The 25557-nt window shown below is 43.4% G+C and overlaps 1 protein-coding gene across 5 annotated transcripts; it reads right to left on the minus strand.

The window, feature by feature from the left end:
* Window positions 1-1313: 1313 nt before the first annotated feature.
* LOC100703381 (tripartite motif-containing protein 16) lies at window positions 1314-24026 on the minus strand. Of its 5 annotated transcripts, XM_019363329.2 has the most exons (5): window positions 23862-24026; window positions 23593-23719; window positions 23219-23323; window positions 17034-17172; window positions 1314-4375 (listed from the first exon to the last, which is right to left on the minus strand). In XM_019363329.2, the coding sequence occupies exon 5, from the start codon at window positions 4223-4225 to the stop codon at window positions 2555-2557; it is 1671 nt and encodes a 556-aa protein (XP_019218874.1). In that variant the 5' UTR covers window positions 4226-4375; window positions 17034-17172; window positions 23219-23323; window positions 23593-23719; window positions 23862-24026; the 3' UTR covers window positions 1314-2554. The 5 variants fall into 5 exon arrangements, with proteins under 5 accessions (XP_019218874.1, XP_025761766.1, XP_019218873.1 ...); XM_025905981.1 differs by lacking the exon at window positions 23219-23323; XM_019363328.2 differs by lacking the exon at window positions 17034-17172.
* Between the last annotated feature and the right edge of the window lie 1531 nt (window positions 24027-25557).

Genomic DNA, 25557 nt, shown 5'->3' on the forward strand with positions numbered 1-25557 from the left:
ATAACAGGCAACATTATGCCCAAATCGTGGTCTAAACCAATCAGGGATAGTCAAGGGCAGAACCTTTCAGATGCCCATGCCCAAGGTAAGATGTTCAGATATTGAGATGTTCACTTCGAAGCCTTTGAGGCATTTTTAATTTAGACTTTCTTTTAATTTCATATATCTTGAGATTTTTTAAGGTTAAATTTCAGCTCAGTGAAGCACAAGAACATTTTCAGTACCGTGTTTTTTGGACTATAAGGCCACTTAAAATCCTTTCATTTTCTCAAAAGTGTGCCTTATGTATGAATTCTGGTTGTGCTTACTGACCACAAAATGATTTAATGTGGTACATCGCGCTCAAAGATCTGTCAAAAAATGTTTTAGTATGACTTTGGTAAGCTACAAAGCCGCACCGCTTGATGGATTGTTGGAGCATTACAGGAGCCTCGCAGAGTAATACGTACTCTGTTTCAGCATTATATTACCGTATTGTGTGTGTATAACGACTCCAAAATGACACCAGTTAAAAGACATGATTACAAAGCGGATTTCAAACTCTGTCACACAGTAGAACATGGGAATAGAGCACCTGTGAGAGAATTCAACATTAATGAGTCAATGGTACGGAAATGGAGGAAGGAAGAAGAATGAGTTGAGTAAAGTTTGTTGAGTAAAGTCTGACTGTTTTGTTTTGCTTAATGCGCCTTACGGTCCAAAAAATACGGTAGCTTATCTTGTAGAAATGTGGTCCAAATAAAGAACTTTGTGTTGACAAGACTGTTAGTTAATCATTTACAAATCAATATAGTCTGTATGGACAGCATTTTTTTCTTTTAAAAAGGGAACTTGTAAAGCTGAAGTGTTAAGCGATAAGGTTGAAAAATTTGGGTGCACCCAACTTTTGTGCTGGTGCACCTAAGAAAAAAAGTTAGGCGCACCACTGCAACTTTGGCAAAATGTTAGTCTAGTTCTGTACTGTTTGTTTTTGTTTTTTGTTTTACTTTATTATTAGAAAGAACTGATTTGTCCGCACACACAAAATAAAAGTCACATGTCTGCTTAATCACTAGCCCGATTTTTTTCAGTAATTTCAATTAGAGAATCACTTGACTCAGAATATATGCACTGTACAAGTGTTTCCCAACCAATGTGCGCCGAACAATGATCAGGTGTGCCGGGGATGATTATCTGGTTCCACCTGATTAGTACTCTAAATCAGCGGTCCCCAACCTTTTTTGCACCACGGTCCTGTTTAACGTCAGACAATATTTTCACAGACCGGCCTTTAAGATGTCACGGATAAATGCAACAAAATAAAAAGATATGACCAAGACAAAAACTGAGGTATTTTGTAAATATGATAAAAAATGCGAATTCACTGTGTAATTGTGTAACTTTATTAGCAGCATCCTCCTGAAATGCGCCAACAACATTGAGGGTAACGTCGTCCTCTCTGCCCTTTAATGCTCTCTGGTCGCTATGGTAACGCTTAAATATTTCTTTCAAAATATGACACACTACAACTACAACATGGGGAAAGACCCAGGGAAACCTAATTAACGATAAAAATCTTGAAAACCATGAATTTCAAATCGGAGCTTCAACTCTCGTGGCCCGGTACCAAACGACTCACGGACCGTTCCGGGTCTGTGGCCCAAGAGTTGGGGACCGCTGCTCTAAGTGACCGGTGTAACGGGCAGAACAATTCCATTCTCTTCCACTAGAGAACTACCTACTACAACTACCTACTCTAATTAAATGGATTGAACTGCCAGTAAAACAGAAGAAGACAAAGAAGAAAGGACAGTCATGCTGTGAGTGAGACGTAATAGCAATAGATAAACATTTGAAACGAAAAAGTCGTCCGTCTGACCTGGGTCCTGGAGAAAATTCCGACCCAGATGAAGGCCCTAGGATGAGTAGTGGTCAGAAGAAAGTAAAAAGGGTATACTGTTGACAAACTGAGCCAATTCCTGGTGTGTCGGGAAAAAATATCAATATGCTTTTTGTGACATTTTTGTTTGTTGGTGTGCCGTGTGATCTTTGTAATGTGAAATCTGTGCCGTGGTTCCAAAAGGTTGGGAAACACTGTAATAGACATTAACGACTGATAATATCAAACATAAATTTAGTACATATGACAACATTGGTGTATTAATTTGAACATCAACATTTGTTCTGCCAAAATAATGAAGGTAAATATAATTACATATTTCTTCTTTATAAAGTGAAAACCAAATTTGTGTAATAAAAGGAATGTGACAATTTCTCCAATACATGGGATATTGACAAAGTGATACATTTTCCAGTATTGTATTTAGCAAACGACTTGAAAACTTATTATGAAGTCACTTTATTACTGTCTACTTAGTTGTAATGCATATATTGACACACATGCTTGCAGTAAATGCTGACAGTGTTGTAAAGAGTGCAGCTGTAGCATACTATACCGTCACATCATTTCAGAAGCACTCAAAGCATCTGCTTCAACATTATATTTGGTCCCAACAGAGTATGCTGTCTTCATGTAGACCTAACCTGATTAACAAGGTTAACACCAAAAAACCTTCTATTTAAGTTTACTAAACTCGCCAGTAACACCACACTCAAAAAGAAAAAGTCCAGCATAGAGCGGCTGAGTGAATGTGGCCCGAACTTTGTGGAGGAGAGTCATGGTTTTAGAAACGCTGTAGAAAGAAAGAATACCTGCACTGTGATCCAGGTACACTCCTACTCTGGAGGACTGAGGACCTGAGAGGGGAGTTTTCTTTTTGTTGTACAAAAACTGATAACGCTCTGTTGTACAACTTAAAGCCCAGGATTTGTCATTCCATCCAAAACCACTTTCATCTGAGCGCCCTACTCTACTGATATTTTTGTATGCAACTGCTACATAAATTGCTTTCCCGCTCCACTCCACCTCGTAGTAACAACGTCCAGTCAGACTCTCTCTACTCAGGACCTGAAACCAAAAGGTGAATCTATCTGAATGTTCAGGATGTAATGGTTGTTTTATTACTGTTGCTTTTCTGTTTCCTTCAGACAATAACAGACATCTGTGTGCTGTGTTTGGATCCAGTGTGATGTCACATGAATATTTTAAGAATTCAGCTCTGGTCTTTGGCTCTGGTAGTGACAGTAAAACATCCACTTGAGTGACTGTCAGTGAGATGTTTGTCCATTCCTCTCTCAGAATGTCCTGTAGTTTATCTCTGGTCTCTGACACAGCTGCTGTCACATCCTCAAAGTAGCTCAGAGGACGAATATTGATGCTGGATGAGTGTGTAGACTCACTGAGTGCTGACAGTGAGGGGTAGTTGTGTATAAAATGGTTGTGATCCTCTGTGTGTGAGAGCTGCTCCAGCTCGCCGTCTTTCCTCTTCAGCTCAGCGATCTCCTGCTCCAGCTTCTCCTGAAGCTCTTTGACTCGACTCACTTCAGTTTCCTGCTGGGATCTGACCTGCTGCTTCACATCAGAGCTTCTTTTCTGGATGAGACGGATCAGCTCAGTGAACATCTTCTCACTGTCCTCCACTGCTTTATCAGCAGAGCCATTGATGGCCTCCACCTCTTGTTGAAGCAGCTTCACATCTTTCTCTCGCTCCTGGATTCTCTGCTGGATGTTTAGTCGTCTCACCTTGAGCTCCTTCTGCTTCTCAGTCCTTTCTGCTGCAGCTGGGACTGTTTCATGGCCTTTATGTTCATCCATTGTGCAGAGATAACAGATACTCTGCTGATCAGTACGACAGAAAATCTTCATCACCTCATCATGACGAGAGCAGATGTTCTCCTGGAGCTTCTTGGAGGGGGCCACCAGCTTGTGTTTCTTTAATGGAGCTGCATCATAGTGAGGTTGGAAATGTTTCTCACAGTAAGAGGCTAAACAGACCAAACAGGACTTGATGGCTTTCAGTTTCCTCCCAGTGCAGACATCACAGGCCACATCTTCAGGTCCAGCATAGCAGTGATCAGCTGGAGTAGCTTGGAGTCCAGTCTTCTTCAGCTGCTCCACTAAATCTGCTAACACAATGTTTTTAACCAGGACAGGCCTCGGTATGAAAATCTTCCTGCACTGAGGGCAGCTGTGGATTTTCTTCCTGTCTTCTTCATCAAAGTGAGATTTAATACAGTTCATACAGTAGCTGTGTCCACAGGGAATAGCCACCGGATCCTTCAGTAGATCCAAACAGATTGAACAAGTGATGGTTTCTCGATCCACTTGAACTCCTTTCTGTGCCATTTCTCCTCTCAGTGACAGTAGGTGTGTGAGCGTTTATTTTGTAGATGGTAACCTAGTTTGAGTTCATACTTGAAGTGTTTCAGTGGTGAATGAAGCTTGTGAAGTTTTGTGTATCACCACGTTGGTTTCAGTCATCTTCAAACTGCAGATCTAAAGGACAGTGATCAAAGAAACATGGGTCATTCTATCACTATGTTGTGTTTTCATCTAATAGATCAGTGTTGATGGATGCCAAATGAGGTGGTGAGTGTTTTGTGCCTTGACCTTTAGTGTTGTGGAGAATTTGGCTACTTTAGTTGGAACACTTGTGAGTGTTGTTGGCCAGGTGATGGCAATAACAATGTGGGGTGGTGAGCCACCCTTGTTGTGATCATTGTATGGGCATAGCTCTCCATTTGTGGTTGGTCACTAGCATGCTTGCTTTACTGAACTTTGGAAATTAAAGCAACTTGTTGTGGTATGTAACCACTTGTGTGGTGGAGATAATGGTAAATGGTAAATGGCCTGTATTTGTATAGCGCTTCATTTAGTCCCTAAGGACCCCAAAGTGCTTTACACGTTCAGTCATCCACCCATTCACACACACATTCACACACTGGTGATGGCAAGCTACATTGTAGCCAGCCGCCCTGGGGCGCACTGACAGAGGAGAGGCCCCCGGACACTGGCGCCACCGGGCCCTCTGACCACCACCAGTAGGCAACGGGTGAAGTGTCTTGCCCAAGGACACAACGACCGAGACTGTCCGAGCCGGGGCTCAAACCGGCAACCTTCCGATTACAAGACGAACTGCCAACTCCTGAGCCACGATTGCCCCAACAGATCACTTGGTTGTGGTTATTATTTTCTGTGTTAGAATGATATTACCTGAAGTGCTTTAATACTGTGCCTTATATTAATGTGCCTTATATTAATCTGTGCCTTATTAATCTCATATTAATCAAAATGCCATATAATCATATAGTGTAGTATTAAGTGGACACAGCCCTGAATAATAAAGGCATTCAAATACATGTCCTTCAGTTGTAGACTCTTGCCCACGTTTGCCTGCAGAACAGTAGATAACAGGGAACCATCTTCTAGTGGAAACAATTTTCACTGCTATGCAGATGACACGCAGCTCTATCTATCCATGAAGCCAGGTAACACACACCAATTAGTTAAACTGCAGGAATGTCTTAAAGACATAAAGACCTGGATGGCCGCTAACTTTCTGCTTCTTAATTCAGATAAAACTGAGGTTATTGTACTCGGCCCTGAAAAATCTTAGAAATATGGTATCTAACCAGATTCTTACTCTGGATGGCATTACCTTGGCCTCCAGTAATGCTGTGAGGAACCTTGGAGTCATTTTTGACCAGGACATGTCCTTCAATGCACATATTAAACAAATATGTAAGACTGCTTTCTTCCATTTTCTTCCATTTTATTTATATAGCGCCAAATCACAACAGAAGTCGCCTCAAGGCGCTTTATATTGTACAGGAGGTCGCACAATAATACATACAGAGAAAAACCCAACAATCATAAGACCCCCTATGAGCAAGCACTTTAGCGACAGTGGGAAGGAAAAACTCCCTTTTAACAGGAAGAAACCTCCGGCAGAACCAGGCTCAGGGAGGGGCGGGGCCATCTGCTGCGACCGGTTGGGGTGAGAGAAGGAAACAGGATAAAGACATGCTGTGGAAGAGAGACAGAGATTAATAACAGATATGATTCGATGCAGAGAGGTCTATTAACACATAGTGAGTGAGAAAGGTGACTGGAAAGGAAAAACTCAATGCATCATGGGAATCCCCGGCAGCCTACGTCTATTGCAGCATAACTAAGGGAGGATTCAGGGTCACCTGGTCCAGCCCTAACTATATGCTTTAGCAAAAAGGAAAGTTTTAAGCCTAATCTTGAAAGTAGAGATAGTGTCTGTCTCCCGAATCCAAACTGGAAGCTGGTTCCACAGAAGAGGGGCCTGAAAACTGAAGGCTCTCCCTCCCACTCTACTTTTAAATACTCTAGGAACAGCAAGTAGGCCTGCAGAGCGAGAGCGAAGTGCTCTAATAGGGTGATATGGTACTACGAGGTCATTAAGATAAGATGGGGCCTGATTATTTAAGACCTTGTATGTGAGGAGCAGGATTTTGAATTCAATTCTGGATTTAACAGGAAGCCAATGAAAGGAAGCCAAAACAGGAGAAATATGCTCTCTCTTTCTAGTCCCTGTCAGTACTCTTGCTGCAGCATTTTGGATTAGCTGAAGACTTTTCAGTGAGTTTTTGGGACATCCTGATAATAAAGAATTACAGTAGTCCAGCCTGGAAGTAATGAATGCATGAACTAGTTTTTCAGCATCACTCTGAGACAGGATATTTCTAATTTAAGAGATGTTGCGCAAATGGAAGAAAGCAGTCTTACATATTTGTTTAATATGTGCGTTGAAGGATATATCCTGGTCAAAAATGCTAGTGTAAGAATCAAAAGAACTCGGTGAAGTGTTGATATTTAACAATTTGGGCGCTCGTCCGGGATTCCAATAGGAGGCTAAGGAAGATGGATTGGGCAGTCTGGGGTTCAACCAGCGAAGCGAACAGCGACCTGGGTCATCTCAAAAAGGTAAGCACCACCTTTAATCAAAAGTGTACATATTGGAGCTTATCTAAATTGTCTGTTCGCTAAGTTGATTGAATACTCAGTGTCAATTTGCTGCAGTAGACAAAGAGGCAGTGTGTGATCCATCCCAGTGTGTTAAAGGAACTAAATTGTGGGTATAATAAGTGAATAAGCCGAGTAAACGGATTGGTGGTTGCAGATAACAACTGAAATGAAGAGAGTAAGAGTAATTATCCTAGGGTGTGGTTGCTCCACTTGCTCGCAGATGTGAGGGCGAGGCCCGTGGGATGGGACTAGGGTGGCAACCTGGGAAGTTGAGGACCCCTGAACAGCTAAATTGACGTTTGGGATCCTTGTCGCAGTTGAAAGCCTGCACGAGAGTGGGCCCAAGTTTTTTTTCGCCGGCTAGAGTCCGTGCGGAGGGCGCGAGCCTGTGCAGCGCCTGTAGGCTGTGTGCGTGAATGTGAAAAGCGCGAGAGGTCGCGTCTTGATTGAAATAGAGTAGTTAAACTCGCCACGGTTGACAGCCTGTATGAGAGTGGGCCCAAGTTCTTTAGCCGGTTCGATTCTGAGTCGAGATTGGTGACCCTGCTACAGTGTCTTTGACCGTGTGTGTGTGTATGAAAAAGTTAAAATTTGTTACAGTTGACAGTCTGCCTGACAGTAGGGCTAAGTTCTTTCGCCGGTTAGATTTCAAGCTCAGTTTGTTCGCCAGCTGTAGTGCCTCTAGACTGTCTGGGTTAATTTTGGGGTTAGTAAATTAGGCTTAAAGTTGAAATTTGTGTCTAAAACTGTGTGTTTGGGTTTTTGTATAGTGTGGTGAGTGCGAGGGAGAAGGAAGTGTCTCCCAGAGTGGAGTGAAGAAGACTGACAGAAGGAGAAGGAGCAGGCAGCCCAACTCAGAGGGCTGGAGTTGAGCACGAGGACGTAACTGAGGAGGACCGCCGAGGAAGACAGAGAAAGAACAAGGGTGACATCCGGTGGATGGTGGTAAGTATTACAATTGAAAAGTGAAAATGGCAGATTTAAAAGAAATGATTAGAGAAGAGCCTAGGGCTAAGACAAAAGATGGAAGCAAATGGAAAACCATGGGAAATGCTCTGAAGAGCACCATCACTGGAAATAATATAGGCAAGGATAGGAAAATATTGGAAATATGTGATGAGCAGGGGGTGACGGATGACATGCGCTACACACTGGCCAAAGTGGTGCTAGAAAAAGCACAAGCTTCTGAAGAAAAGGAAAAGAAATTGAGATGGAAGGAGGAAAAACATTGAAGAAAAGGGGAATTAAGAAACAACTTAAGGAGGAAGAGGAGAGAAGAGCTAACCTAATGAGATGGGGAATTAGTTGCCAGAGGGTTGAGCACTGGATCAGGGAGCCGGTGGAGGAAAAAGGTAAGCAGGGTCTCCATTCTCCACCGCCCCGGCTCACTGCACCCCCTGCTGAGTATGCTCTGTTCGGGAAATTACCCTACTTTCGTGGTAATGGACGGAAGTATGGAGAAAGAGGATGGCACAGTGGTGAGGCTGGGACCCTGGGACCATCAACTGTGATTATGAGCCGACTAAGCGACCTAGGCACCCGAACAAAATCTCACCAACCACTTCTAACTCGGGCCCGAACACCACCACATTGGGAATGGCCACAGGAGGGGCCCCTAAGGGGGCCTCGCTGGAAGAGGCAAGTGAAGAGGGAGAAGAGCTGATTCAGTTTCGAGAACTACCCACTCCAGCTCAGACACAGAAGGACAGAGGGTGCAGTCCAGCACAAGAGGAAGAAGAGAACCTGGACGCATTTAAGAGTCAGATGCAGAATTCAAGAGGAAAAGGGGGTACCCCTGCTGTGACCCTGGCCCCTAAGAAACTGGTAAAGAAATTAGAGGGAGAGCTGGAGCGAGGGAGTCGGGAAAAATATCAGAAGGGGTTTACTCCATCGATGGAGCAAAAAATGAAAACAAATGATGAAGAGTGGGATGACGATTTGTGGGGCAGTTGGGTGACGGCTGCAGTGAAGGAGGATGAGAATCCTACGAAACGGCGACTGAACTTCAGCGAGACTGAAGAACCTGAAGAGTATGAAGCATTTTATAGGCGGGGACAGAGAGAGTGACGTGAGGAGGAAGAGTGAGCACTAGAGAAAGGGGGTTGTCGTATGCACCTGCGCAGCCAATCCAAAGGGGGAAAGGTCCACTGGGACACCGAGAGCGAGGACCCTGGACAGTACCCCATATTGGCTTCGAGCAGCGGAGATAGAAGGTACAAACCCTATAGTGTGGGAGATGTAACCGGTTTGGTACAGATGCTGTCTCCAATTACTGAGGGAGGGGCAGGGTGACAGAGACAATTGACTCCAGGCACCCAACTGGCTCTGGGAGACTTCAGGGCCATAGCTGGAAGATGCATTACTATAACAGCGTTAGAAGAGGTGCAGGTGATAGCAAGGGTGGTGGATCTTCCTGACACCACACCTTACTGCTGTGTGCAGGAGAGGGTGGGGAATGCTGTTAGACTGAAGTACCCAACCCAAATGCTTCAGCGATTACTAAGTTAGAGTGGAAAACAGATCAGAACTCTAGAGGCTATGTAGAGCAGGGCAAGGAGAAGTGGCTGCAGCACACTGGCCACAACTCCACTACAAGGGGTCTCCATCAAGAGTGGTTCAGGAAAGCAGTGCTGGAAGGAGTTCCAGAGCTAGTGAGAGAGAAAATTTTGGATGACCCTGATTTAGGGGGGGCGGATTCACATCGCTGGGAGAAACACTTGGTGTACCATCTTCATAAGTATAAACTGGAGAAAGACAAAAAGAAAGGTGATCTAGAGGAACTTGAGGAACAATTATTGAAGCTTAAGGTGGGAGAAGCAAGACAACAGGCGTTAGATAAAAAGAAAGAGGAGAAAACTGCTAAGGTGATGGTGACTGAAGGTCATCAAACTGACCCTAATCCCCTTGACCCACACCCAAATAATTATCCGGCGAATCCATATCCAGGATACTATGACGGACTGCAAGCCGCGCCCATGCCGAGCTGGGGTGGTAATATGGGGCCCGGTAGGGGTAGGGCAAGAGGCCGTGGTGGCTCGGTGGGTGTGAAGGGGGCACCTGCCTGCGGAAGGGGAGCACCTGGAGCGGGACGTGGGTGGCGTGGTGTTTATTGGATCTGTGGTCAGCCAGGGCACTGGGCCAGAGACTGTTATCAGCAGCAGCCTCAACAATACACTGGTCAGCTACAATGGGGCAGAGGGGGACCCCAATATCAAGCACCTAACCCACACATGACACCCGGACCACATCCACAATTCCCGACCTGGGAGGTGGGCTGGGACCGGCAGCAGTGGATGCAGTGATACACCCCACAGAGAGGCCATGGAGATGGGGAAAGGCAGACCCATTGCTACCAATGACGGTGAATGGACTGACTCTGCCGTTCCTGGTTGATACTGGAGCCACATATTCCACCATCTGTGAGGCTCCAGGAGAGACGCGATTATCTGGGGATGAAGTCAGTGTGGTCGGCTTCTCTGGGGTTCCAATGACACTGCCTGTCACGACACCTTTTAAGACTGAACTTGGTAACCAAGTAGTGACGTATCCGTATGTGATTTCAGCACAAGTCCTGGTAAATTTAATGGGCAGAGACTTGCTAATTAAACTTGGTGGCATATGTGAATTCACAGCCCTTTACTATGACCCCGCTGAGGGAGCAGAGACTCAGAGCCTTGGAAGCCCCAAATTTGATATTCACACATGAAGGAATCAATATGCCAGACCAAATGGGATCCGGAGAACCACATCTCTGCACCCAGGTGGTCTGGAAGGAAGAAAAGACTAGACCAGACCTTAAAGCAGAGTCATTGGAGGGGGCGGAGGACCTCTTCACAGATGGCTGCTGTTTTAGGCTATGCAGTAGTGAGGGGAGAAAATGGAAGACTGGTGACTGAAAGACAGGGAGTATTGTGGGCCCACCAGTCTGTTCAGCGTGCTGAGCTTAAAGCTGTCATTAAGGCCCTGAAATTAGGGAAAGAAAAAAGATTGAACATCTACACGGACTCAGCATATGTGTTCGGAGCTGCACATGTGGAACTGGGCCAGTCAAAACGGGCTGAATTTTGAACTTCAGCACAACAGCTCATCAAGCATGAAAAAGAAATGAAAGAGCTGGAAGAAGCTCTAAAAGGACATTTGGAGGTGCCAATCATCAAATGCAAAGGTCATGATGATTCAAACACATGGGTGGCGAGAGGAAACAGAGTAGCCGATGAGGCGGCGAAGAAAGCGGCCGGATACATGGGAGTGAAAAAGATAATGAGTATGGGTATGGAGTATGAGGAAAATCCTGGATAGGAGAAGGAGGACATCATTAAAGAGCAGGAGAAGGCCCCACTGGAAGAGAAATCAGTACGGAGAGAAAGGGGGCCAGAAATGTGGAGGAAATATGGAGAGGACCTAATGGGAGACCAGTCCTAATGGCAGGTCTGGCAGAGAGGAAGATTAGAGAGGCTCATGGCCTAGGGCATGTGGGTGTGACCCAGATAGAGAGGGATCTCTGTCATTGGTGGCACCCATACCTGAAGACCATGGTGCGGGAGCATGTGAGGACTTGCCTGATCTGTGGACAGTACAACTTCAAGGTAACAGTGAAGCCGGAGATAGGTAAGTTTCCCCTGCTCCAAAGACCCGGGCAGGAGATTGTAATCGATTACACAGACATGGCTATGTCCGCAAAAGGGATCAGATATCTGCTGGTGTGTCTGACAGGGTGGCCGGAAGCATGGCCGGCGAGGAGAGAAGATAGTAAGACGGTGATTAAGTGTTTGGTGAACCATTAGATTCCTTGGCATGGTTTCCCCGAAAGAATCTGAACAGATAATGGGACTCATTTTAAAAATAGACACCTGCAGGAGTTGGAATGTCTGTTGGGGCGCCAACATAGATTTGGGACTGTTTATCATCCACAATCTCAGGGTAGGATGGAAAGAATGAACCAAAATTTGAAGAGCAAATTGGCAAAAATCTATGGAGAGACAAAAATGGATTGGGTTGACACGCTCCCAATAGCCTTGATGAGCATAAGATGGTCTGTAAATCAGTCTACTGGGTTCACTCCTTATGAGTTGTTCATGGGGAGACAATTTCCTGGGCCCACTGCGGGAGTCCCAGCTTTGAGGGAGGAGGCACCTGGGTTAGAATCTGTTAGGCAATTTAAAGCACTCAAGGCTCTTGTCTCAAGTTTTACATCACAGGTGACTGCAGATCAAGGACAGGAGCAGATGGTGCCGAAGGCGAAGTGGGTGTGGCTGAAGGTCTACAAGCGGAAGTGGAACGAGCCGAGGTGGACAGGTCCGTTCAAAGTGGTGACCAGGACCTCACATGCATTCCAGCTGAGAGGGAAAGGTGAAACCTGGTATCACTGGAGTCAGTGCGCTTTGGCGGAAGAGCCTAGGAGGTCCGAAAGGCTCTGCAAAAAGGGGGACTCGGCTGAGACCCCCAAACATAAATCCTTGGCCAGGGCAGAATAATCCACTGATCTATGCAACGAACTGACGGGTAGTCTACCCCTGACGTTGAAGAAATAAGAGGAGCAGAGAATCACCCGACCCGGAAGATAAAGGTCACTTCTAAGATAAATAAAGATTGAAAACTCATTAGACAGAGGTTCTAGTCTAAGTATAAAGTAAGGGATCGGAGAAGTGATCAGAATGGGGTTGTGGGGAAATTGGCGAGTAATGGGAGTTTTAAGGGTTGTTATTGTCGTTACTCTAACTGTGATTTTTCTTGCACGTGAGTTGCCCGGAGACAGACTTCCGACCACGCCAGTGACTCCAGCATTCCAGGCCACGGTGAGACGAATCAAACGCAGCACATCAGGTAAATTCGGCACCTGTTTAAATTATTACGGTGGCATAGAGTTGGACTACGTTACAGGGTCCACGACTTCGTTCACATTCGATCTCTGTGCAGTCATAAATTGTGGGGGGCAAAGTTATAACCCAGACAGCTGATCTCTATGGCTACTGGCTATAGGGATAGTAATTTGTGGTTAGACTGGTTAATTCAAAACTCCCGAGAGCAAAATGTGTCTGATTGTGTGGCCTGTGCGGCAGCCAGACCACATTTGTTTACTGAACCAGCACCCCTGTATCCAGAGGACCGCTGGGGGTTTAAGTGTATGCTTAGATTAACTAGGGAGGCAGTTTCGGAGGGCAACTGCACCATGTTGGCCAGTCTGTTTCCCCCAATTGATAATAAAACTGTAGTGGGACCATTCATACCGAGAAAAGCAAATTATACCTGTTTTAACTTTACTTACTGTTTCTGAACCTTCCAGCCACAAGCATGACGCTGGTGAAATTCCAGCTGACTGGTGTGTAGAAGTTTTTCCAGCCATGGGGAACGCCTCACGAGATAAAGACACATATATTGGTTCATGGGCACAATCTGGTTTGTATTATTATTGCGGAGAATATTGTTTGTTTCTGAGAATCCCAAGGGGAACGTCTGGCTTGTGCGCCTTAGTACGATTGGGGGCTCCATTAATTCTAGTGGGTGAAAAGAGGGTCTGACTTAGGTTTGGGTTTTGATTATCAATTAAAATCGATTCTGGCTTGGATAACGTGATATTGATTCATTTAAATCCTGAATCGATTTTTAAATATAAATTTATTTTGCCCGAAACGCCAGAATCTCAGGTTAAACCTCATAGAATTTCTACAACCACCAAACAGCTAAAATAGTAAATGAGAGCAGGTACACGGATTCTGCACAAAGACGTAAACACAAAACGCGGACCCAACGCATCTGAGTCAGTGAGATGTCGCCTTTCTCACCCGACAGCACGTAAACGGACACGGACCCGCCGTCGGGGCTGAAAGCCTACAGCTCACCGATTTTGAAGCGCCGGTGGGTGCTTTGTGTTTACTTCCTTTTTGCGCTAGATTCTGAAGCTGCAGGTTTTATCTCTCTCCAAACAATATTGACTGAACCAGCAGCTAAAGACGATCCAAACTACGCTTCACATAAACATCGTCACAAATTTCCTCTTACTTTTGCCGCTTTGCTTCCACCACGATAAAAATCACACTGTCATGTAGAGCTCTCTTTCTCTCTCTCTCAGGAATAGTTTCCCATTTAAAAATCCTTGTTTTTTGCATTATTCGCTTACTTATTACCCTCAAGTCTACGGTGTTGGCCGCTGTTTTTTTTTTTACTTACTTCCGACAAGAAAGCCTAATTTCTGCTGTTCAATACTGAACAAATTTAAACTTTTTAAAATTACATACAAAATTGCAAAATGGTTAGCTGTGTCTCTAATCAAACCTCTGTAACTTTGCTCTGCTTCACTTCGTTTTTGATCTACTGCACAATATTTTTAAGGTCATCTGCTATAAAAAACCAGACCAGGAAAACCGCCTTCATCTTTTTCTGTGTTTTATCCTCAGTTACTTTGACACAAATCTGCTATGATGCTTACACCTTTGATAAAGTCTCACAAGTCTCAGCTTTCTTTTTATAGATATAAAAATATAGATATGTACTGATAAGTGATCAGAATTATAATATTTCTGACAAAATTTCCCAAATTCGAATCGAATCGATTCTGGACCTTGTGAAATGGAATCAAATCGATTCTAGAAATCAGTGACGATATCCAGCCCTAGTCTGACTGGGTAAACCCGGCACTGCCCAACTAACGGCGAGACGTAGACGTCATGTTTTGAGGAAGCTTTCAACAAGCTTGTTTGACCTTTCTACGGGTTCACCAACGTATATAGACTGTATTGGTGTGCCCAGAGGAGTGCCAGATGATTATAAGTTGGCTGACCCAATTGCGGCTGGGTTTGAGAATTTGCCTTTGATTGCAGGGCTTATCCCAATTACACCAAATAAGAATGTGGACTGTATTAACTATGTCCATTATAATATCCTTAGATTAGCAAATTTAACCCATGATGCTGTAGGAGGATTTGCGGAGCAATTAGGACCCACTTCTCTTATGACTATGCAGAATCGAATGGCAATAGACATGTTGTTGGCAGAAAAGGGGGGGCACTTGCGCGATGTTTGGTGATATGTGCTGTACTTTTATTCCTAATAATACAGCCCCTGATGGATCCGTGACCAGAGCGTTAGAAGGCCTGAAGACCTTGTCTAGAGTGTTGGGCAAGTTACTTTGAAAAAGTAATTAATTATAGTTACTAGTTACTTCTTCAAAAAAAGTAACTGAGTTACAAGATTCTAAAAGTAATTAATTACTTGAAAAGTAACTATTGCGTTACTTTAAAAAAAAAAAAAAAGTGTTTAACCCTCTGGGGTCCAGGGTGTAATTGGCCATTTTTAACCACTTTTGATGTTTCCTCCACATTTCACCTTCAAAAACTATTTACTTTGCCTTGTTTGGTATCATCCTTTTCAGCACAACCTCACGTGTCTGAATTTACAGTTATGTTTTCATTTTGACATCCTGTATTACCACAACTGATCTACAATCAGACAAAAAAGATAAAATCCGGGTAGAAAAAGTTATATTTTTTTCTGTAACAACCACAAACATGTTTAATGAATCATATTTCATAACTTTAAATGCAAATGTAAATTGTCAATTTTAAAATCATATGCACAAGTTTTGCAAACAAAGTTATTTGCAGCCATTTACCTTTTACCCCTTTTTAATAACTATTTCAAACTATTTACATAACAATCAGCTGTTCTGCATTCAATAAGATGCCACACAAATTGTTTGTGCCACTCCCCAAAAATAATTTCTGTCAACTATAAAGGAGAACACAGCCTGATACCTGCAGGTCTGACAGCAGCAGGTGCCATTTGCCTTTCAGCAGATTTCTTATTGACTCCTCGTCCTGTTTTCATTTAGCAGTCGCCTCATTGTTCTGACACACAACACAAAACTATCCACAACACTACACACTAACTACACAAGACAACACATTAACTACACACTGCAAACACACTACACGTCACAAATATCTCACAACTCAAAACTCGCTCTCTCTTTTTCTGCTCTCCCTCTCTCTCTTTTTCTGCTTGTGTTTTCTGCTCTCTCTCTCTCTCTCTCGCTCTCTCTCTCCCCCCGTCACTCCTAAAACTTCCCCCTCTTCCTTAACAACCAAATGTCATGTTGCCATATCATTTTTTGATTGGTCGACATGGAACATTTTTCCACCAACACGAACGGACTGTTTATGGTTTCGTTTTTTGTTTGTTTTTTCTGGTCATAAGCAGAGAGTGCTTGCTAGCACTGTCCTTAGACTGTAAACGTGATGAAACTATTGAGGAAAAAAACGCCGCGTATATCTTGTTTATCACGACTCTGGTTTTACGTGGCCTATCAACACAATTTAAAACTGGTATAAATCACCTTGTTGCTTTGTCATCTTGAAGTGGTCATGTGACTGGCTTACCACATCTACTTTAGTGTTCCTCAGTCAAACAGCAGCACTCATGCGATTGTTTTGCCCCCTGAGCTCCAGGTGTTGTGACAAAAAGTGATCGTGATTACTGTCCGCGGGAGCGCGCAGCTGCTTAAAGCTGTAGCGTCCAGATTACTTACAGCTATTTCCGTGCAACTGATAGAGGATGCGGTAAGCTGAACACAGCTTCAGCCGTCTGTTTGCTGAAAAATAGTAACACGACTGCAACGCATTTTCTTGTTAGTAACGGTAACGGCGTTGTAACGATAGAAATAGTAATTAGTTAGATTACTTGTTACTGAAAAAAGTAACGCCATTACTTGCACCGCCGTCATTCCCATCACTGCTCGTCTAACACGAGCATTCAGGAGTCAATCTGTTGGGGGAGTGGATGACCTCTGTCTTTGGGCAATGGAAGGGTTTTATTATGTCTATTTTGGTTTCTTTATCTACTTTTACAGCTATTTTGGTAACATGTGGCTGTTGTTGTGTTCCTTGTATCAGAGCATTATTGGTCAGAGTGATCAATCAGGCTGTTGGGGGATCTGATGCCGGGGCAGACAACATGATGCCACTTTTGGGAACCGGGGAGGGTCAATCCGCTGATATTATGCTTGATGATTTGCAGTAGTGTTGATCTGCCATGGGGACAGATCAAAAGAAGGAATCATATAGTGTAGTATTAAGTGGACACATGTCCTTCAGTTGTAGACTCTTGCCCACGTTTGCCTGCAGAACAGTAGATAACAGGGAACCATCTTCTAGTGGAAACTTACTGAAATGTTGTTGTTTAGACTAGAATGGGGTGCCCGGTAATAAAACTGTCAAGTGCCCGTCACCATTTTGAGATCCGTGGCAACGTGTTATGCAGGACTGCTCTACTGAGCAGTGTGTGTGTTGTCTTCCATCGGATGCCTATGAGGAATCAAAAGAACGCAGTGAAGTGTTGATATTTAACAGCTGATACTTTTGGTTTTCTGTTGTAGCAAGTCAAGTAATCATTTTGGGTTTGACTGTTGTGCTCCTTTGTGTTGGGTCATATTAGTTTTTGTGTGTTCAGTGTGGCAACTTCAAATCCTCATGCAGGGGCATCCATGCTTAAAGATGCAAACTATAGTAATGCGAACACTGTGCTTCTTCTAGCTTTTACTTTTCTTTCAGGTTTGGGGATCAAGGACTAGAGAGCTTCAGATTAGGTTTTAATGTTTTTTTAGGGGTCCTAGAAGAACTCTTTTGAGGGAGGTGGTGTAATGCCCCTCTGCAGCCCCTAATCTCCTCAGTGTGTTCAGCTGGTGCTAATTGGCCACACCTAGTCAGGTGTTGATAAAAGCATACCTGGGACAGGCTTTTCAGAAGGCTCGCTAGTCTTTGCCCTGGTGGCTCAGCCATTTTAGCCAACCTGCTATGCCATTTTAAGATAAAACCTCTTCTTACTAACACTCTGGTATTTGTCTCCTTTTTTATGTTGCTCGTCTGAAAACCCTTTAGAAAATTGGTCATTAATTTATTTAAATTGACACAACTACTTTTCCCCAAATCTGGTTGAAGGGGGCATACACTGGAGCCATGAGAAGGGATCATCAGCAAGAACCTGAAGACATGCTTTAAGACTTGAGACTAAAACAATTGGCCAGCCCTGCTGTGGACCCAGGAGATACTGTAGGAGTGTGGTGCAACGTGGATCAGGTAGCATGTAGAGGTGAATGCCCTGGTGGGTCCATTCTTGGTATCAAGTAAGTTTGAAGCCTGCAAATAGATGCGGGGGTTGCTTCCCTGCTTCTGTGTCAGGAAATAGATCCTGACTTGTTTGTGTATGGCTGTATCCCAATTCAGGGTCTGCAGCCGCATTTTAAGGCCGATTACATCACAGCAACGCGACGAAGGCTGTCCCAATTCAAAGGCTGCTCGAAATGCGGCCCTCAAATGCGTTCTTCATTTCGCTGAATTTTAAGGATGTGGCAGTGTAGACTTTGTGGCCCAACATATCCCAGAATGCATAGCGCGGCGGTGGGTGTGGATAATTTTGCCGAAAAATACGGCGGACGGCAGAAGCGGAGCGGCCGAAGAGTAAACTCTTAAAAGTAAGTACTGAATCTCATGTCACTTATTTATGTGCAAATGTTTAATAATGAAGAACGTTAAAATATTACTGTCGGCCACATGTCGGCAAAGTTATGTGCCGTTAGCGAGGTTAGTACTTTGTGCGTTAACGTGGTTTTAAAGCCTTCACTTTAAAATATACGCCGTTCAATAGCTGACATTAATCTTACAGAGAATGTGATGATTTTATGGATAATTAAAGTCAGTCATATATCCACAAACACAACAAGCTGAAAGTCAGTGATGCTGCCCGGTTTGCAGTCCTGAATATGACGGCACAAGCAGGATTCACTGCACTGTTAATGTGCAAAAGAAGCGCGTATTCCTGGAAATTCTGATAAATTCCGAGAATACGTGCTTCTTTTGCGGTGGAGGGACGCCAAAGTAATTGCTTACGGAGCTTGCTTCTTCGACATCTTTAAGAGTTCTGAACAAATCTACGTCCTCCTCCAGAAAATCTTACGTACGCAAGCGCACGTTGCAACTTCTTATCTGGTGCGTGTCTTTTATTTTAACAGCGAATGCGCACCTGCGGACCACTTATGTGTAGCCCTGGTTATATATCTGCCTCTGTTCGGTGGTGTCGAGCCAAATGGACTTTAACGTTTGTTTGAATTAGCTGAAAGAAAGATGCTTTAATCACAGGAGTCACACATGTGTCCACTGGACCATCTGGAACTCTTCTTGTTTAGCACTCGTAATAACACAAACACTAAATCCTCCTTCTCTTGTGCTGTTTTGTAGCAGTGTATACACCTGAGACTGTCACCTGTCTGTCTGTCCTGCACTCTCTCTCTGTTTCTTTCTCTCTGATTGTGGAATAAAAGTATGAACATGTATTTATAAGTTACACTTGTGTTTGAATCCTGCAGCTTATCACACATTTGATTTCCATGTGTGACAACTGCAAGTGTCCAGAGTGAGGACAGACTGAGGGACCCACTGCTGCACATCATCTGTGAGGCTTTGCACCCCTGATGATCCACCAGGACAAACTCAGCAGTGTGTGAGGAAGAGGAGGAGGAAGAGCCAGCAGCAGCTGACAGATGGAGAGAATAGACAGACTGTTTCCTGTTTGTGAAGGACTGCTAGGAAAGTTTAACATAACTAATTGTCTGTCCTGAATCAGTCGTATTAGGTAATGTTCAAATAATGTTATCATTCCAGTGTTTTCAGTGTGGGAGAAAGTACTCAGGGCCTTCAAGTTACACACTATGAAAGGCAGCAACAAGTTTAATATTCAGAAACCTAAAGTATGTATCAGCAGCAGAATGGAGCTAAAAATAAATGTTTGTTTCAGTTCTATGAAGCTTTGAGTATTTTGGATTAGTAGCACTGCTGTGTTTGTTGCATCATATTGCTGTAATTGTTTATATGCTTTATATATTCTGAGGTAAGTTGATCTATAGTGTTACATCATATTCTATAAGGATGTTATGTGTTTGTATACTTTCTGCCCAGTTTGACCCATTTAGCAGAAGTCAGCCTGTTTAAGGCTCTGATATCTATTCTGTATGACTTAAAGCAGTTATGACATGGTCTGATTTTCTCACCCAATAAAGGAATATTTAATATATCAGTCTGATCTTCATTCTATCAGAAACAGTTATCACAGCTCATACATTTTCTTTTTATACATATATGAAAGCATTGAGCCAAATTTAGTAATGCCAACATACGGAAGGAACAACACTTGTCTCTTATATATAATACATCTGTATATACACTGTCAGAGATACTTGTCTTTGAGTGAAGATTTAAGGTGATAGGAAATATAAATAACTGCAACTTCAATCTTTACTGAAGTTCACTGCTGTAATAACTAATAATGATTAATATAATATCTTTAATATTGGCCATATTATATTTACATTACCACAGTGAGATGACTTTAGTCTCATGAAATACATTAGCTAATTGTTATTTACTAACTAATCTTAAATGACTGTTCAGTACAGATATGAAGCCCAACTATCATGTTTTACAGTCTTGTGGTCTCAGCCTCAGATACTTATCAAATCACACAAAGCTCATGTAGAAACAAATGTACAAAATATGTTCTCCTTCATTTCTGTCAAACAAAGCTGTCTGAAACGTTTCCAGCTGTTAGTATCATGGTTGCTAGGCAACCTGGGCAGCGCAACGGAGGCTAGACCGTCCCATTTCACAAGCCTACAAGCCTCGCACTTCCGGCCTTAGTGGTCTGTGAGTACCCGGCCCTTGAGGACCGTTAAGGCTGCAGACCCTGAATTGGGATACAGCCTATCTGTGCAGAAAGACAGTTCAGAGTTCATCACCCTCTGGGAGTCAATGGGTGGGGTGCTGGAAAGTGTCTGTGGTGTGGCATGGACGGCGGTGCCGTGTGGACGCATCTGCATGGCATCCGCAATCACGCCCGCCTGTTAAAACACGGGGACTCAGGGGTTGGTAAACGATTGTGGTGTGACGTATGTGCGGCTGCCAGCAGAGAGCTGCAGCCGTGGAATGAATAAAGGTGGCTCTCAATAACAACCTGTGGTCCCGCCGTGCCTTATTCACGCCATAGTGTCCCATCTGAGGACTTCAGTGTTCTGCTTGGGGACCACAACACTCCCATGGGCAATGATGGTGAAACCTGGGGGCAATAGCTAGAAGAACCAGAATGCCCAGTGTGGAATTAAGTGGTGTTCTGTCCTTGGACTTCTATGCCAACTGCAGTTTGTCCAAAAAAACCCAAAACACTTTGTTCTAGCTTAAGAGCGTCATTTAGTGCAAGTCACACAAAGTCAGCCTAGAAGATTTTGTAATCACATCATGAGAACTCAGATGAAGAGAAGAATTGAACTATCAGCTGATCACCACCTGTGGCAAGTATGATTTGGTGGAAGGAGGGTGTTGGATAAAGCTGACATTCCTTATTATGCTGGCAACATCTGGCAGAGACCCAGTGGGAGATCAACCCTCATCTTTGGCAGAACTTCAACAGCATTCTAAGAGAGACTGAAGACAATGAGTTTGCCATATCCCATACTTCCATTGTTGAGGCAGCCTTATAGATCTCTGGGTAAAAGATAAACGAATCTCAGCGCAGGTGGTAAATGTCTGTTGTGGCAGTTTTCTCCTAACCAAGTAATGGAGAAGTGCTGAAGGGAGTCATCAAGTTGAATGAGTCCTATCAAACCTAGTTAGCTTGTGGGACTCCAGAGGAAGCTAAGAGAGACTTGCAGGACAAGTGGAGAGTGGCCTTGGCAGTAGCTGAAGCAAAAACCTAGGTGTGGAAGGAATTTGGCAAGGTCATGAAACAAAGTCTTTTGGTGAGCCTCAGAGTGACTTTGGCTTTGATTATGGTCAGTATACTCAGGAAGGGGAAGCAGCATTCTACCCACACAGTACATAGTGCAGCTGGTGTGCTGCTGACCTCAACTGAGGATATAGACAGACCATAGAAGGAATACAGTGAGGATCTCCTCAATCCCGCTTGTCAATGCCAGTCCAAAAATGACTGCAAAGCAACAAAAAGGCCACAACAAGACAGCAGAAGTGTGTAGGTCTGTAACAAAAGAGGGAAAACAGTCATCCAGGGTCCACCTTACTATACACCAAATTGTAGATAATCCATGAGGATCCTATTTACCACCCTTTAACAGTTATACAGATTCATCCAGGGGAAATGAATCTGGTCTGCAATACTTAACAGCCTGTGATATTTGCCACCTTGAACAAGAACAAGTGCAAGTTGCCAGAGCTCAAGAGTGGACCACAGCTGTTCCTTATAACCAACCTCTGATTAACAGCTAAGGGAGGGGTGAATGTTCATGCTGCGTTCACAGACACCATATATGAACCAACATCCACCAAATCTAACCCAGTACAAACTGGCATCTCTTCCTTAGAGGAAGCAAAGTTTAGAGATACAGGGGACAAATTACCATTACCATGACAGGGTTCTCTAAAGCTACTTGGCCAGGCCCCTGGGTTGGACAAGGTATACTCCAAGTTCTGTAAGGCGCTGGTTATTTTGGGAATGTCCTGGTAGATGTAACTGTAACATCACATGGAAGTTGGAGACTGTTTCCATCCACTGGTAAACCAGGTTGGTAATCCGTTTACTGACCAGAGGGTGTGTTCTAACTTCAGAGAGATCAATAGCTGATATCTGACTTCACTTACACTAAGATCAGCAGAATATTTTTGATCCTTGTAAGAGTCTTACCGTTTTCTTCTGCACTATTCAAAACCTCTACCAATTTCGCAAAACAAAAAAACCCAAAACAAAAGCAAGAAACCCAAATTCTTTATTTCCATCCACAAGTCTGAATTGAGCTAAATTATGAGCTAAATTTCATGACTTAACTCAAAATTTCACAATTTTTTTTTCTCAGAAGTTTGAATATGTCCAACTTTTGAGTCATCAAATCCAAAATGTGAGATAACCCATTATTTTGAATTATGGATGGCTACATTTTATTTTCTATTTTATGTGGTAGAAACAAGCTTTCATAGTTCCCGGGGTTTGTGGACTAGATTTAGTATATCCTTTTGACTGTATTTAGCTGCCCAATGCCTAATGGTGGCCTGCAGGATATGGATATGTGATAGTGTGTGCAGGATATATATGCATGTTTGTGTGTGTATTAAAAAAAAGGCAGAAACAAGCTTCCATATTTATTTTTTTTTAACCCCTGTGTCAAATATATTACTGAAATGAATCTGTCGCTCCTCTTTCCTTTGCCAGTAACAAGTCATATTATGAATTGGTTTGAAAGTATACAATTAAGGTTTATTAGATTCCCCAGGTTTATTAGAAATTTATTATTTTAAATTATTTTAAATTTATTAGAAAATTAGTCACAAAAACGGTCATATTTCAAACTTTACTCACAGTTTTAGCCGCTCTCCTCCGCCATGTATTCTGGTATACTTGGCTGCACACAAGTCACCACCGATGCACGCTCAGTAGAATGGGAGGAGCGAGAACAAATCCAGGCTGTCAATGCACATATTTATTTACACTTACTCAGCCAGTATATTTCAATAAGGAACGTAAAACAGCGCTGCAACCAGCATGTTTTAGAGCTAACAGAGGCATTAAGAAAGCCATTACCAAAACGTTACTTTTCTCATGATTTTCCTCCTCCTGCTGAAAGCAAGAGTTAATTAAGAATGACTCAGTCATACTCATTTGGATTGAAGCCAGACTTCCGTGATCGGAGAGACTTATATTTGTGTCCCCTATAAAGTCAATGCTACAATTACCTTGTGGATTTTAACGGTCTGCCCTAATCTCATAGTATGTATCGCCTCCGGCTGCAGGTCATTGATGGGATAAAGTGGATGGAGAGTCGCTCCAAGCCGGGTGTGTACGAGGCTGAAAAAAATCGTCCTACGCGCACAAAAAAACCCGACATGAAACTGCAAGGTGGCACAATTACATTAGCGGTAGATAGTATGCACTAAAAGCTACAACATCAATGGATTATCCAGCAAATAAACTACTATTAAACTAAGAGCACATCACAACTTACCGACAGCAGTGACGCAGCAGAGTGAGGGAGGAAACACGGAAGCTCAGGAAGAATAAACAGTAGGCGTGCAGCAGCGGGTTTTATTCCTCCCAAACAGTAGCGGTTTTACATACGGGCGACACGGGCGGTTGCCCGGCGCGGCATCGTGGTGGGGGGGGGGGCGGCATCACGGGCATCGGCAAAAAAAAAAAAAGCTCGTACTCATGCTGCCCCGACATCAGCCAGCGCATATTGGGAATGGCATAGGCACCAATCGGTTTTCTATCGCCCATTTGCTGGGAGTAAGGGCGCCCTCCTTTTGCGAGGTGCGCCTGCTGCTTGCAGCACAGGGAGGAGAGGGCGGGGCGGCGGGGGATTCTCTGGCTGGCTGGAGCAGCGTCTAATAACCAACTCGCAAAATAAAAACAAACCAACAAACACAAAAACACCAGACATTATGATACAGACTTATAATTTGCACCGATGTTTTTTCGAAATTCTATACACTAAAAGTGAGCGCGAGAGCCCTCGGTGCGCCTGCTCGCTGCTGAAGTCAAAGTAAACTTTATTGTCATCTCCGCTACATACAGTCCAGTATATAGAGAGACGAGACGACGAGGCTCCAGTTACAGCAGTGCAAGTAAACAAACAATATATATAAGAAGAGTAAGAAAATAAATATACATTTTAGGACTCGGGGTAAAGGGATCAATTTAACATTTAAAATTTACAGTTTGATGATTTAAAGTCTCACACACAACCCGTCGAAAGGGGAGGGACCTGCTTCTTCCAAATAGAGCACATTTCATTCATAATGTTGTAAATCCAAACCCATTGTGTATTCATGATTTGAATCCTGGGTTGTGTGAAATCTCAGAAATAAACCCTAGACAAAGTGAATCTGTGAACTAAGGTGTAGGTCTATTAGGTTATGTTGTGGTGATCCTCGGGTTGGGGGATGGGTGTTCATACTGGCGTGCAACATTAAAGGGGAGTGTTCGCCCAGGGCGCCAAACAGGCTAGGACCGCCACTGCTCCCAAACTTTATTTAACCACTTTCATACATTGTTTTTTAGATTTCAAAGAAGACTCCGTGCAGCTATTCGTTTTCCATGTATTTGATTGAAATGACAAACTGTTCTAAAATGATTAAAGAGCGTCATTTTGATCTTTGAAAAGTTAAGTGTCTGTTAATGGGCGCAGATCTCTGGAGGGGAGGCAGGGGAGTTTCCAGGCACAGAGAATGTGGAGAATAAGGCACAGTTGGGAAATCTGATTATTTAATAGGATTAAATATAGAGTAAATAGCAACATTGGGTATGACTTTTCAGGCTGTCATGCCAAAATAGGCATTTCTGATGTCTTTTTGTACTACACTTTTCCTTCTCTTTATTTTTAAATTCTTTAAGAAGCTCTTCAGTCATTTTACACTTTACAGTTTGTTGTGAATAACCCATCTTTTCTTCCTTTGAAGGGTAATTCTTAGAACGCTTAAGTTTTTTTATAAGTTGGTGACTAAGAGCAATTCTTAGAAAGCTGAAAGCTTTGTAAATGTAAACATGTGGGCATGGTGATGTCTGTGCAGAGAAGATAAAGGACAACAGTGATTAAGACCAAAGAAAACTGGAAACTAAAACACACATTTTAACAAGCGTCCCTTAATGACTTCTGTCTACTTTAGTTTAATGAACTCTGCAATGTCATTGTCATAATAAAA

Source organism: Oreochromis niloticus, linkage group LG3, assembly GCF_001858045.2.
Source record: "Oreochromis niloticus isolate F11D_XX linkage group LG3, O_niloticus_UMD_NMBU, whole genome shotgun sequence".
Taxonomy (NCBI): domain Eukaryota; kingdom Metazoa; phylum Chordata; class Actinopteri; order Cichliformes; family Cichlidae; genus Oreochromis; species Oreochromis niloticus.